This window comes from Lipophrys pholis (assembly GCF_963383615.2).
Source record: "Lipophrys pholis genome assembly, chromosome: 16".
Lineage (NCBI taxonomy): Eukaryota > Metazoa > Chordata > Actinopteri > Blenniiformes > Blenniidae > Lipophrys > Lipophrys pholis.
The window spans coordinates 12,989,484-13,005,379 of NC_137634.1; the positions used below are offsets into that span (position 1 = coordinate 12,989,484).

Sequence of the window (15,896 nt, forward strand, 5' to 3'; positions counted from 1 at the left end):
GATGTGCAAAGAGAAATTAAATCTACAAATCAAATGAATTTGAGCCTGAATGTGCGTTCAGTCTCTGTTTTTTCTTGCCGAAGGACCAAATGTTTGCTGGTTCTCTCTGTGACCAATCATCCGTGGTCAGAGAAGCCTTTATCAAACCAAACAAACCAATTTCCTTCAAATCTTTCTTTCCCAAGCACCCGAGCAGGTCAGTTTACCAGTTGCATTGCCACTAATAGCCTCTTAGGGCTTCTCCAGGTTTTTGGCATTTGGTCACGTCATTCCAATGAAAGTGGGCTTGTTTTCCTTAATCTTAAACCCTCCCATTAGTCTTCCTGAGGACATTTCTAAAAACACTATTCATTCATAGAAAGCAATTTGGGAGTTGAATGTGGAATGTGGAAATCTGCAGATGTGCAGGAAGAACATGCAACCGTGACCCCGCCGTGACCCCGGCAAAGTAAAACAGTGGATCAAACGGTACCAGTCGTCAAAACTAGGGAGAAATATTTATTGGTTATTGGTGTCATGAATTGCACAATGGTCTGTCAGTTGGAATTTTTAATGTTATTGTGGATTTAGAAAAAAAAAGGCATCAAGATTAATTTATTTTAAAGAATGTATTTAAATCTATTTTAAAACCGCTGTTACACGTAGATCCCTTTTCAAAGCACGTAATCAGTGTTTTATTTGGAAGTGGTTTACTGGATTTTAGTTTGAAAATAGTTTTCCTTCCCCCCCCCGTGTCTCCTCAGGTTAACGCCACGCCCGTCTCAGTGCCCTTCGTAACCGGACTGATGACACGCCTGTCCACATCGGAAGGATTCATCGTCATCGACACGCCGCAGGACATCCAGGTCCGCTACAACCGCTTCAACACCCTCAGCATCACAATGGGCCAGCGGCTGCAGAACAAGGTGTGTGGCCTTTGTGGGAATTTCAACGGGGACCCCAGCGACGACTACATCACCTCCAGGGGCAAGCCGGCCGTCAGCGCGCTGGAGCTGGCCCAGAGCTGGAAGACCAACGGTATGCAGAACAGGTAAGTGAGGATGACAGACGTGCACGTGGAGAATGGGAAAGCAAATCATCTGCCAATAAGCGTTTTGTTTTTTCTCTGCGGGTATGGCCACCTGCAAACTCCACTCTTATTAAGCGGGGGAAATGTAATAGTCAGATTTCTTTTCCTTTTGAAATTGATCACGGTAATCTATCCGAATAGAAGGTGACCCCTTGGCTGATATTTTGCACGTTACCATTCAGCCCTAACCCATCAAGGCATCAACTTCACTGGACCCCCCTGGGAGCGATCAGTGACACCAAGATGTCAGCATGGAGTCCTTTAGGTCCTGGAAGTTGTGACTTGGTTTATCACGAGGTCATTTGCAAGCCATCTTTGACCCTGTCGCCAGTTTCCTTCTTGGACCACCTTCATAGATCTTAGTTACCAGGATCATTATACACAGAATTTTCCTACAATGTTACTTTGATTGAATCGGTAGCTGCTCACTAAATGAAACAGTTCTCAGTGTTCGCGGTAGTTTCCTGATTTTTATCCATCAAATGTCTCAAACTGTCCCCACCAATTATCTGAATTCGAGTTTTTCTGCGACCCCTGCAGCATGTTGACAACTGTAGACACATGCATTTAAAATATGGGGTTTGGATGTTTGGTCTTTCTCCTCCAGTTGCGACGAGACGCAGTACGTGGCTTTGGCCCAGTCCTGCGACAACACGGCCATCCTGGCCCTGCAGGGTGAGGACGCCTGCCAGAAGCTGACCCAGCTGAAGGGCTTCTTCCAGCCCTGCCACGGCCTGCTGGACCCGCGGCCTTTCTACCAGTCCTGCTACCTGGACGGCTGCTACAACCACCGCAAGGCGCAGGTCTGCGGCTCGCTGGCGGCCTACGCCGAGGCCTGCCGCTCGCTGGGCACGCTCACCACCAAGTGGATCACACAGGAGAACTGCTGTAAGGGCGCCGTGAGACTCCAGACCCTCAACCGACACTGCGAACCAGATTGACTTTAAAGCCTTTATAACAGCGCTCATTGAGATGTCCTTCCATTGGTCAAAATGCAAGGATCACTACAAAATGTATGAGATTGTAAAATATTTTGGAAAGAGTAAAAGTGTCAACAATCTGCCAATCTTCCACTATTTTATTTTGTAAAATTTCTACCTGGATTTCTTATGAAATCCAGTTAAAACACTAGTAAATACGACTATCACACATTATAATTATGAGTAAATAAATAATTACATTATATCTTGTACATATATTTAAAATTGGGCATACTGTTAATTGTACTAGTTTTACTTGCACACATATTTATATATATGAACAATTCATATATAAATTTGCCCACATCCCAAAAACTCTTTCTTATTTCTAACTTCTATTAGTAAAGAAACTGTAAAAACCAAATTAGTATTAATGTCTATATCTCATATTACCGTTTGTTGTTCAGGCAAATTCAACATCTGGCTCCCGGGCCAATCACGGCCCACGGCCCAAATGTTTTGAGGCCCTGACCCTTTGTTTTAAAATGTATATTTTCTGGCACTAAAAGAATAAAAACGATGTTGTGTATGCAGTGCAGATGGCATAGTAGATATAAAGAGGATCTTGGAGGACTTGGATCTTTTTTTCTTTTTTTTTAAATCAAATGTGTCTCTCATTGAAAAAAAGAAAAGCTTATCCAGACAAATGATGTGGAACTCCTTGACGCTCTCACTTCAGTGGCGAAGCCTCTGCGTGTGCGCGACAGCTAACATTGTGCGCGGACCTGTTTTTAGCAGAATGGATCTACGACCCCTGTGCAGGAGAGATCTGCACAAACTTCACCTGCGAGCTGGAGAACGGAGGCGACCTGTGCGGCTGCCCCGAGCTACCCACCAACACCGGAGGTGAGCGGCTCGTCTGGCTCTAACTCCCCATGTTCGTGTAACGCCTCACGTCCTCCACAGCCGTGGTCCTCTACTGTGGAGTGTGCAGTGGAAACTTGAGAGGTGTTGAGTGAAATAGTACAGCCCGCCAACGCCACAGAAAAAACAAGACGAAACCCAGTAGATATGGACGTAGTGAGGGAATATTCCCAGAATTCCTCACTTCAGGCACACTTCAACCTGCTTTCACGGGCTGAGCCGTGTTCTCATGCTAAAATATTAGATAAAATTGATCTCCACTGAGCTGTAGGTCTAAATTCTTCATGTTTTCACTGCGCATAACACGCGGAATATTTTGTCCTCCTTTGCACTCGATCTCGATTACATTCATGTCTCGTCTTTTTCGCACCTGTGTCTTCTTAGCCATTGAGCAGAGTCTCTGGGTCTTCGTCTCACGCCGCGAATTTGTGGTTGTCACTTTCATTGGAGACGATGCTCGATGGATCGGTTCAAGTACAATTTTCCTCTCGTGTCGTGTTCCCGCGAAGGTGAAGACGACATCATCCAGGCGGAGGTGACCTGCAAGCACGCTCAGATGGAGGTCTCCATCTCCAAGTGCAAGCTGTTCCAGCTGGGCTTCGAGCGAGAGGACGTCAGGATCAACGACGAGCGCTGCTCCGGCGTCGAGGGCGAGGACTTCATCTCCTTCCACATCAACAACACCAAAGGACACTGCGGCTCCATTGTACTGGTCAGTGTTGAAATTTTATGGTGTTTTCTTGTTTAATCACGAGCACAGACTCTATTGTCGTGTTGCTGTGACACTTTTATTCATCTTTTAGTGGGAGGAAGATGCTTTAAAATCAGGATGTCACCAGTTTTTAGAGGCAAGGAGATGAAGTAGCCACAGTATGTATATATATGTATGCCGCCTCTTGACCAAGTCATCTTCGTAAATGAGTTTTCTATTAACTTGCCTGGTAAAATAAAGGTAAAATAAAAAAATAAACACGATACATGATTGGGAATTATTGCCCTCGCATATGAATTATTAAAACCATATTGATTCACAGATGATGTCGACATACTAATAGTAATAACACTTTAATACTAATATAATAGACAGAGAGAGACAGCAGCTCTGCAGCGTTTTGAGCGCTTTAAACGTTGAGTGACGAACTGACTGACTCTGTTTGAACCGTCGATCCCTCACAGTCTAACGGCACACACATCATGTATAAGAACACAGTGTGGATAGAGAGCGTCAACAACACCGGGAACGTCATCACCAGAGACAAAACCATCAACGTGGAGTTTTCCTGCGCCTACGAGCTGGACCTGAAGATCTCGCTGGAGACCGTCCTCAAGCCCATGCTCAGGTCAGACACACAGGAGTGACATGAGACTGCTTTTTTTTTTTTTTTAAATCAAGACTTGAATCTCAGAGTTCTGATTCATTATGCTCACGTTTCAATGTGCACATAATGATTTTGTCCTTCCATTTTTCAATTCCATACAGACACATGTCTTCTTTCAATTCATATTAGGCCTTGAGAAGTTTTCCACACGTGTTAAAAAGTCATTACTTTTGAGTTTGTCCTGCAAACTTCTTGAATTTTAGTCAGTACCGTTTGACACAATTAGACGTCTCGGGCGCCCTCTGGTGGAAGCCACCGGGAACGTTGTGTTTTCCTCCTTTTAAGTTCAGATCTACTTTAGTTTTCAAAATATGTCAACAAAAACAAACACCCATAAATAGCATTCATTTGGAATTTAATCTTTTGGCGAGTGATTTAGTATATCGCAATTTATAGTCAAATGAAATTATCACTGGATGTCTTTAAAAAAAAATTTCTTTTAAAAAGATATGTGTACCATAAATATGGTTTTCCTTGTTGAATGCGTTTTAGTTATTTTTAAAGTGCTATCCACTTCCACGGACTTTTGGCTTCTTTTTCTTTTAGCGTGATCAACCTCACCTTACCGACGCAGGAGGGGAACTTCATCACCAAGATGGCCCTGTACAAGAACTCCTCGTACCGCCACCCGTACAGGGAGGGCGAGGTGGTGCTCAGCACCCGAGACATCCTCTACGTGGGCGTGTTTGTGGAGGGGGCCGACGTGAACCAGCTCATCCTCATCGTGAACATGTGCTGGGCCACGCCGTCCCGCCACAGCAGTGACCGGCTGCGCTACATCATCATCGAGAGAGGGTGAGCAGCTTCAGCCCACAACCAGCCCATCAGTCACCCGGTTTATTCCTTTATACCAACATTCTGCCCCCCGCCGCCCCCTTCAGGTGCCCAAACATCAAGGACAACACGATCGGCATGGCGGAGAACGGCGTGTCGCTGACCTGCCGCTTCCACGTGACCGTCTTCAAGTTCATCGGGGACTACGACGAGGTTCACCTGCACTGCGACGTCTCGCTGTGCGACTCGGAAACCAACGCCTGCAAAGTGGTGAGGAGAGGCTGCGGGGCGCGCCGAAGAGGACACTCTGACTTTTTGTTGTTTCTTGTTATGCACGTGTCCGTGTGTGTCGCTGTCCACACAGAACTGTCCACACAAGAGGAGGATGTACTCGGAGGACGGGGACCATAAAGAGCACATCCTGTCGGTGGGACCCATCAGGAAGAGAGGCGAGTCCCTGAAACTATTTGTCTCTTCAGAAATGATCGTGATTCAGAATATATACATAAAAAAAATTCTAAATGCCTTTCTAGAGTCTCAAAATTAAACGCTATATTGTTATTAGTAGTAGTAATAGTAATAGTTGTTGTAGTAGTAGTTTGCTCTCCTGCAAACCCCCCCCCCCCACCCCGTGGAATCCTATGTGCTCTGTCTTGTGACATGTACTATGTTTTAATATGCTGGATGCTAAATGTGCTGAGGTGTTTTTTTCTTATATTCCAGACTTTACTCTAAGGAGTACTGTCTGCAATGGGACTTCTTTTTTCTCCTCCCTCTCCCAATGTTGTCTTCTTCTCTCCATCTGTGCTTGAAGTAATTTCGTTGTACTGAAAAGTAGAATGACAATAAAATGAATCTTGAATCTTGAATCTAATAGTAGTAGTAGCTGTAGTAGTATAAGCAGAAGCAGTATCAGTTGAGGCAGTAGTAGCAACAGTAGCAGTGCTAGTAATTAGTAGTAAAGTAGTAGTAGTAGTAGAAGTAGTTGTAGTAATAGTAGAAGTAGTAGTACTTAACATAATACCTACACACATTTATCCCTGTTACTTTGATTTTTCTTTTAGTATCTCAAGTTTTGATATGTTTTTTAATTGTCTTTTTTTTTCTCCAAACTACTTTTATCTCTGTATTTTATTCAACATCTTTTCTTCTTTTTTTTTTACCTACATATAAAATTCACTCTCACCTGGATCTGTTTCACTTTATTTTTCAAACATTTACCTTGTTTGGTTGTTTTCTTTGATTGTAATTTCCCTCATCACTTTACCTTTGAAAAGGCATTTTCTGTTTTGTCCCGCTGTATTAATCATCCATCGAACCGTATCAACCTGCGCGAGAAGTTGTTTTGATTTGCAGCACTTTCCCCCGCAGATCTTTGTAAAGTTTGTTTATTTCACGCGTGGTCGGTCCTCAGAGTCCGACTGGTGCGAGGAGGACAACGGAGGCTGTGATCAGATCTGCAGCAGTAAGGGAAGCGGACCGGTCTGCAGCTGTGTGACGGGGATGCTGCAGCGAGACGGGAAAACCTGCAGGAGTAAGAAACGCCTTTATTTTCTAAACATGTCCAGTTCATCCCGATAAGTCGCGGTGATGGTGGCCCGACGCCCGACTTCAGCTTGGTTTCCCTCCTCCTTTCCAGACGTGAGCTCGAGCTGTGTCCTCAAACCTGCTCCTCTTCTTCTTCTTCTCCTCCTCCTCCTCCTGCTGGGCACTGTGGCCTCCATCCTCTCCTAACACGGTGGACACGGTCAAACACAAAAGACTTGAAGGCGCACAAAGCAAATTCAGTAGCCAGTAGATCAGCTGCGTTCCAGTCAGAAAATCCACTTCACAGAAGGTTTGAGAGCAGAAATCACTGAAGGTAAGTCAGGTTGAAAAAAAACCCAAAAACATGCAAACACTCATCCGGTCGCCACTGCTCTTCCTCCGTGATGCACCTCCACCTTCATGTGTTATCTTTTTATGTAAACCATCTCTGCTTTATCGCGTCTTCTATCACGTTATCCGTCTGAAATGAATGTAAAAATCCACCAGATGGCGCCAAAGATAAGAGAATGTTACAATCCAGCTCAGTGGATAGGTCCGGGCGGGGGATTATCCATTGTACGTCTTTACACATTAAGTCAACATAAACTGCCCACGAAATGTTAGAAAATATGCGCTCGGTGGATTATTTCTTGGTTGTCACAATGCTTCCTGGCAGGAGACTTCATATCAGTGGAACTGCAGCTTTAATTTCATTGGTAGCCTGTTTGGTATTGGCATATTTGATTTATACTCGGGTTCTGCGCCTCATCCCACAAATGCATCATGCTCACAAATGTACAAATGAAAAGGGAAATAAACGGGCTTTCTAATGGTGTAAGATTTATTCCTATGAGGCATAGTTTCGACAAAGAAATGATCCAACAAACTCAAGCTTCCTGACTTTTTGTGCCGTTTTACTCTAAATTAAACTAAACGTGAGTGACTGTGAGTCTCCCACACATCCACATGTAAGAAAAAACTTTAAGGAAGACGAGTTTTTCCATGTTAGCTATTTAAAAAAATGAATAAAAGAAATGAGTTTACAATATGTGATCAGCGGAATTGTTTTGTGTATTTTCATTCCAAATTATTTTCACCAAATCAAATACGAAACCAATTGATTTTGACGTCGGGAGAACAAACTCTATATTTGGTTAATCGTATGTTAATTGTCAGCTGATTATTATACTGCACAAGTACTGCTCTGCGGGTTTGTGGCTGAAATATGAGTCTTGAATTAAATGTCCACCAGAGGGCGTCAGAGAGCAACAGCAGCAGGCAGAATGTGGGAATCGTGGGAAGCCTTTTCCCCCTGCATGCTTTTTCCCTTTTGATTTTTAGATCAGATAAGATCATTTGTTGCACATTGGGAGGATTTGCATTGTCACAGCAAAAAGTGGACAGTAAATAAAACAGTAGCGAGAGAAACGGAACTCAAACAATAGATAATGAGTATATGAAAAGCAATAACAACAGTAACTATGATGCGACACGTAAGCCAGCAGAGCCAACAGGATGCTGCTATAGGGCCAAACTTACAATAAAGACGATATAATGCGCAGCAGAAAGAGCTGGCGCGTGTGACAAACTTGTGAGGAACTGGATAAAAAAACTGAAAATAAATTATTCCCGTAATGAAGAAAACAGCAAAAAAGCACCAAGGTAAGGATGAAAATAGAATATTCTGGAACAATAGCTGTTCATCGAGGTGTGATCAAGAGAGTAGTGAGCTGGAGTTTTTTCTTCTTTCCCCCCCCCATCTTCATGATGCATTTTTAACAGATCCAAGCACTGCAAAAAGTTTTAAGAGGTAAATACAGCCACAGACTGAATACTACAGCCTCCCACTGCACCAAGGTGTATTATTCTAACTTTCATTATTGTCTCTGTGAGCAGAACCGAGTTTATGACACGATAAACTTTCCAAAGGTTCCCTTTCGTTTACAAAAGGTGTGCTTCTTTCTCCGGCCACGTAACAGACTGAGAGCCAGTTTTCAGGAGAACACCTGAGATGTGATCCTGTTGCACAGCCCCATCTAGAGAGTGAAGTGAGTATTTATATGTGAAGAGAGCAGCTCGTGAAATGGTTCAAAGGGTCTCACATCAGCGTGCGACATGTGTGGTTGCGACTGTCAGAAGCCAATAGCCAATAACAATAGCTGTGTCAGTGGATTTTCACTCATTCTCATCGAAATCCGAGTGTTTTCCCCCTCACCGCTGCTCTTCAACTGTTGCACGAGGATAGAAGGATGCCGGCTGTTTTCGGTTATTTCATCCTGGTTTTGGCACCTTAAAATGTCAATAAATGCCCCCAACTTTCACAGATGCGAGCCGAAATCTGTTTAGTTTTCCAGTAAATAGATTTTTTTTTTTAAATATATATATAATTTGTTTTATAGGTAGATCTGGTTTTTTTTCCTACTTTCTGTGTACAAATGTACAGTCATTGTCAGTTTGGTGGTTAATGTAATGACTTTTTTTTTTTTTAAATAATAATAATAATGATAATCAGTATCTTAATTGTGATGTATAAAACGTGACCAAAACATGTTTTTATTCTTTGAGAGCAAGAACACCCTTCCATCAATAAACATGAAGAACTTCTCCAGTTTATTCATCCGAGTCTACGAAGCCGCACCCAACATCCGAAGCAAGAGTTGCAAGGAGAACCTCTTTTTAACGAGTTTAAAAATGTACTTTTAGTGGGATCACATTTTTAAAAGTATCACGTTTACTATGCTGCAGTACCTAGATATCCTTGAGGGGGCGCCAGAGATCACTCTAGTCCATCTTCACTCATAGCCTCTCCTTTGTGCCAGCTGCATGACTTCAACCTTGTGCTTGAACTTAATTACTTGAAAGTTGCGACAATTAATTAGAGTGAATCTCTTTCATATTTTGGTTCCAGGGTGTGTTTGCCGTCATCACACTTTTTTAGGACGTTTGACCGGAGCTGCACTTTATTCGCGGAAGGCAAATTAGCAGAGCGGGACGTCGTGTTCCAAAATAATTTAGGAAATCATCATTAACTAGCCACGCACACACTTAGAATATAACACACAATAGCCCTGCTGTGAGATTTTACTGAACAGCACCAGAAAAAAGATGGATTGATGATGAATGTGGGAGTCTTCAACCTCCAGCTTTTATTTTGTTAAAAGTGAGTCAACTTATATGTTTAGAATTTTGTTGCACAGCAGGCTTTTTTTGTTTTTGTTTTTGTTTTTCAAACTCACTTGAAATTCTGTCCGACAAATGTCACACTTGGGCTCAAATAAGAATTAGATGAACTGTTTTTCAACTCCTTCATTTAACAGCAGGTGGTAAAAAAATAAAAAACAGCAAAAAAAAGGTAACATAACTGGTTAAAATGGCTTCTTTAACAAAAGATAAAACAGTTAAAACAGCCATAGTGACTTTTTCTTCTTCTTTTTTTAAATAAAACTGCAAAAATAGCTAAATTGACTAAAAGAGCTTCAGTGGTTAAAACTGCTCAGATTGCTACCAAACGGTATTTTTTTTATGCTACACAGATGATTCACCGCACACTTTTAGAATAGCTGCAACTTACACCTGTTTATTTAATCCTCAGCTAAATCGTTTTCTTATTCACATCTGGCTTCTTCTATCGAAAAATCAATCAGACACACTAATAGTGTTTTCAGACGTGGCATGTGTCGATAGAAAAGTAGAAAATTAAATACCCTGTATTAAATATTCAGATTTTAGCCATGATGTTGCACATTTGATTTTGCAGAATATGTCAAATATGTAGATTTGGTGGCCCTTGTTTTGCCGCATAAGTAACACTGACTTTAGGTTGTGTGATCTCTTTAGTTGAGTGAACATTTGGGTTTTTGACTCGACAAGTCTCAACAGAGACTCCCGAATCAGCTGAACTTTACAACTTCAGTCAATGATTCACGAAGCTTAAAGGCCACTGGATTAAAGGTAAAACCCGAATAGATAGTGTCGGATTGCTTTAGTTGTAAAAGTGTCTTCTTAAAGGTGAAATTCCTAGAAAAAAAAAAAACGGAACTTAAAAACCTTCCAACAAGAGATCCTCGACGAAACATTTATTGAATATTCACGCTGAACTGAAATGATGATTTAATCAAATCAGAAGTACATTTTCTTTTGTTTTTGGTAAAGATGTGGACGTAATAGCACAGATGTTGTGAAAAACTCAGGCGCCGGTAACAAAACTTGATGGGCTGCCAAAGGTTTTCACGCTCTGCTGTTGCCACTGTGACATAAGAGCCTGAGTGAAGCGAAAAGGCACCGTCAAGGTGGGAATGTGTCGCAAGGAAACGATTCAGCTGCAAAAAAAAAAAAAAAAAAAAAGCAGCAATCCTCCACAAACTTGGACTCACGTCGGATCAGAAGAGAAAACAACAGTTTACAGCTGATTAAAAATGTCCTCCGTCTCCCCGCAGAGGGCATTTTGACCCGTAAACACTCGGAGCGGACCTTCACTTGATGAAGGTTAAAAGCTTCCAAATCGGTGTGAAATTGTGTGCAGCAGCGGAGGGTTGTTGTTTTTTCTTTTTTTTTTTTTTGTTGTTGTTGCAGAGGACGTGCTCGAAAACCAAAATGAGGCCGTTTCACCGCTGCAGCTTTGCAGCAAAGTTCGTTTGAATGTCATTTGGAAACGGACCTGTTGGTAGTGGAAACACATGCAGGAAGAAGCACTGCTGTCTTTATCCTGCTGTGGTTATATAAGCTGCTAGGTGTGTGTGTGTGTGTGTGTGTGTGTTTGTGTTTGTGTGTGGACAGGCAGTTATGAGTGTTGCGGGGGGGAGCTAAATCAGTTCAGAGGATGGGTCACATCCATTTCTCAGTCACGACATGTTTAGACTTTCTACTGTAAGCGTAGGAAAGACATACTTTTGGTTGCGGTACAGAGGAAGTCTGCAGAGAATGAAACTAAAGAGATGCAATGTCCCCAACACATCCTCATGGGGTCAAACAGGTCAAACAGGATTCCTAATTATAAAGAATAGGACATGTGGGTCAAGACTGATGTCGGTGTGTGTGTGTGTGTTTTTCATATTAGTAACTGTTGTTCTTATTTTGACCGCTAGGGGCGTAAAGGTCAGAGGCCTTTTCTCAATACTATACAGCCTTTTCTTTTTCCTGCATTATGAATAAATAATTCCAACATGTTCTTTTATTTTATGGCAGTAAATTAAAGTCAAATCTTGTATTTATAGTTTATTGTGATATATTCACATACTTGATACTTTTGTGCCAGCAGAACACAATAAGACAAGTATGGCTTCATTATTTTTTAAAACACTAAAAGAACATCCCGGCCAAACGTTCGGATGCTGATGTCCGCCAGAAATAATGCTGAATATGCAGAGGGGCATGTTTCTGCGCAGCTGTTGCTTCTTGTGTCGTGTTGCTGGTATTTAAACGCTGATGACTCAGTGACTGACTCAGTGTAAACTTTAGTTAAGCATTATGTGCAGAGAAAAGGCTTTGGTGGCTCGAGCGTGAGTAGGCCTCCAAGTATTTCCTCTGAGTGACACCGATGTTCTCGTCCCGCCCGGGAGAGGACGCGCAGACTGGATTGTGTGGGTTTGAATGGGAGGGTGTGTGTTTTAAAGCACTCGTAATTATAGTTGCACGCAAAGATTTTGTGTGAAGGAGAAAGAAAGAAAGAAAAAAGCTGAATACAGCTGGGAAGGGTTTTTTTTGTAGTCCTATCAGGCCAAAAACAGGTTTAAAGAAAAAAAAAAATCACTTTGTATATAAAATAACAGCTTCAAATGTGAGTATTTTTTCTTTTTAATCTTTTTTTTTTGACTGCTCTTTTCAAGGGTTGCCTTTGCCAATCATCTGCCTCCTCTAATGTCACACCAGATATTTCCATGTCCTCCTTTCGTCACTCTTGCTCTTCTCCTACATGCCATTCCCAAACACTCCCCCCCACGAAAAAACCCGATTGTGATTCATTTTAATTAATACGTCCATTCAAAAAATACTTTAATTATGCTGATTAGCCTGTTTCTGTCCTTTTCATTTGTGTTGCCGTGGCAACGCGCTCTAACACTGCAGCAACTGCATGCCTGTGAGATCCTTTTTAATGACCTGTACGGACTCTGATTTGTTACACAACAGAGGTGATAATTAACGTGAGTGTGCACGGAGGCAGGACAGAGGGTGGAGAGCTTTGAATTCCTTCGTCTCCGCCTCTCAGCTGACCTCAACATCTGGCAACAGGTGAAACAGGTGGAGGAGGATCGGCTTCTTCGGTCATATTTAACAGAGAGACTAGAAGTCATGATTGCAATTAAAATATTGACAAGAAGAACTGACATAATGTGGTGTTAAGAAAATAAAATTGAAAAAGAATATATGCCTTTGGCATAAAATGCTCATGTTGATAAAGACGAGGTCAAATTGATCATAAAAATCAGATAAAGCTAAAGCAATGATATAAAAAGATCGAGACTAATGCGTTCGGAGGAAAAGACAATAAAATAAGTAGAACATCAGATAAGATAAAGAATGTTTGAAAGAATAAATGATTAAACGTCAAGGTGAAAAGCCGTGCCAGTATTAATGTCATCTTGACTAAAGACTTTAACCTAATATACTCAAAAGAAATACATATATTAAAAACATGTGAAATATCAATATAAAGGGAACCATGAAGAAACAATGCTGAGAAGTTATGTAAGCATTTATTATTTTTTTCCCATTTGCACATTTTATTCTTCATAGTTCATTGCATCGATCACACCGTCTTCTCGTCCTTTAATCCAGATATACCGACTCCTCCCAAACCAAACGAGTCCATCCTGACCTCAGTTTCATCCCTCGGGATTTTTTACATTTTTTTTCACATTTTTTAAGGAGTGGGACTTCACTACCAGCTGTTTGTGTGTATTTTCTTTTCCTCATTTTGTACGTAAATAGTTTCTGATTGGACAGTCCACGAAACATTATACTGTGTAGTAAAAACTTAGCAGCACCCGTGTGATCAGTCCCCCAAACTTCAGAGGATAGTGTTATGTATTATACTCTAATGGTATTTGTATGTATGTCACTTTTAACACTTCACCAGCAGGGTTTTTCTTGTGTGTGAAAATGGAAAACATAACAACAATGGCGGCCTCCAGAGTGGCCTGATCCCCAGTTCATATTCTCCTGGAGCTTTCCTAGTTTTAGAGGTGAGAGTCACCCGTAATAACAATCCAACCTTGTCGTCCGTCAATACGAATGTCTGTGTACTCGCCATTGTTAGTGTTTAAAGTGTATTGTCTGTGTGCGTTGTGTGTGGGTGTGGTTTCATCACAGGAACTACCAACAGAATTTCTGCCATTTGCACGTAAACGTACGTTCGCCTTCAAAACGTTGCCGTGTGAGTGCGGAACTTTTCTGAAACGAAAATGCAAACGTTATTTAAAATGTCGTATAAACAAGGCCTAATTCACTTTATGTCAGCCGCCGAGATGAGACTTAACAAGAGGAGCAAAAAGGATTTCAAACAATAGAACAATTGAAAATTGTTCACTTAAAGAAATTGCTGATCTAAAACTTGACTGCAGGAGGAAAAACAACACAACACAGCGAGTTTCTTTATTCCTCCCATTATAGCACAAAGCTCCATACTGCGATGGTGAAAATCGCTTTAAGGAGACAAATATGAACTTTTACTGGTTCACCTACACTGTATGACATCCGTAGAGGTAGGAGGGCGTGTGCCCTCCCCCCCACCCCGGGGTGACACCGACGAAGCACCGCGCCCGTTTCAACCACGACTGGAATGTGATCAGATGAACAGGTTCTGCTCTTTGTTTCTACCGGTTAATTCCAGGGATTGCAGAGTCAGGATTCCCTGACTCAGTGTCCATGTTGGGCTTGTCTGCATATCATTGAAGGTGTTTCCTCGACTGACGCAGTTTATGCACACTAATGTTTTCCAAAATCTGATGTGAAAAAAAATAAATAAAATGCATGGATTACAATCCACTTGACTGCCTTGATTAGATTAAAGCATTGTATTAATGATGAAAATATAGAAACATCAGAATGTGCTCCATGAATCTAAATCAAACTCCTATTAAAAGATTTCTTACTGATGAAATTCAAAACAGCTAAACCGTTGTAGTTCATTTTGACTTGATTAACGTTCACCTCCTCCTTATGCAATGCTTCTCCAGCAATGTCCAATTTGATTAATCAGCTGATCACAGTGTTATATGGCTCCAAAACCAGACTTTGCTCTGTAGTTTTAATTTTCTCCTGGATATAGCCACAAGATGAAACCATATGTAGGTTAAGGAACTTGTAAAAGTTTACAAGGCGGCTATGAAGCCTCTTATCAGCCTCAGAGCTGATTCTGTGTCAAAATAAAAGCACATCTCAAAGACTCAAGGTCAGCAAGACTCTTCACTTGGAGTATAAGGTGGGCAAAAAAACTGAAAAGAGCTTTTTTTTTTTTTTGAGTTTCTGCCCACAAATGATAAAAAAAAAATTATGTCCAGAAAAGCCCTGCAGAGCAAGCATAAGTGTTTGTTTTTCATACTAAACAGCCAACCTGGGCTTTTGTTGAGCATCTTGGTAAAGATCAGTGAATTGAATACTGAGGGGAATGAAACAGTAAGCGAAAAAAAAAAAATGTTTATCTCCGTCTTCGTACTTAATGCTGTTTCTACATATCAGCATTCGTAGTTACATGGTCCCTCAGCCAAAGTGCTTTCTGTTCTTTTTCTGGTTTATCAGCTCTGGTCTGCTGAGTAAGTGAAGTCCAACCTTTGACTTGTGTGGACACTTCACTGTGGAGCGCTCTGAATAGTTTTATTTTTTTTCTTCTTTTTTTTTGTGGGTGTATGACTGGAAAGTTGCCATATAGTGTAAAAATATTCCCTAACAGATCACTCAGGGCCACTCCAGCATTCCTTCACTGCAGATACCTCAATAAATATTCAAACCTGTGACTAAAAGTATTACTTTCTCAGATAGAATAGCGATACCGAGATATGGGATGGCTCAGTCATGCACTCAAATCTGCCCAAAGGGACTTTAGACACATATTTTAAATGCCAAAAGCTAAATTAGTCAAATGGGCTCATTTCAGAATATTACTTCATCAGGCTGTGAGAACATGAATCAACTCCAGCGTGGATGGATAGATCATATTTATCCTAATTTATAGCCTCAAATGTGTGATGTCATAACATAAACTTTATTTTGAAGTCTGAGGTGGTAAAATTGAGATTTTATTTTACGTTAACTTAATTTCATGATGTTTGCTGTGGATAAAATGAGAAAACCCGATATTTGTACTTT

The 15,896-nt window shown here is 41.4% G+C and overlaps 1 protein-coding gene across 1 annotated transcript in view; it reads left to right on the top strand.

Annotated features, from left to right (window-relative positions):
• tecta (tectorin alpha) overlaps positions 1–7,651 on the top strand; it is a 38,621-nt gene extending 30,970 nt beyond the window's left edge. The window contains exons 26-35 of the mRNA XM_080483379.1: positions 744–1,030; positions 1,677–1,957; positions 2,785–2,895; positions 3,423–3,625; positions 4,090–4,253; positions 4,839–5,087; positions 5,174–5,336; positions 5,431–5,515; positions 6,481–6,600; positions 6,706–7,651. Coding sequence (XP_080339505.1) covers positions 744–1,030; positions 1,677–1,957; positions 2,785–2,895; positions 3,423–3,625; positions 4,090–4,253; positions 4,839–5,087; positions 5,174–5,336; positions 5,431–5,515; positions 6,481–6,600; positions 6,706–6,800 — 1,758 coding nt within the window. The 3' untranslated portion in view covers positions 6,801–7,651. The remainder of the gene's footprint in view (positions 1–743; positions 1,031–1,676; positions 1,958–2,784; positions 2,896–3,422; positions 3,626–4,089; positions 4,254–4,838; positions 5,088–5,173; positions 5,337–5,430; positions 5,516–6,480; positions 6,601–6,705) is intronic.
• Positions 7,652–15,896: the final 8,245 nt, after the last annotated feature.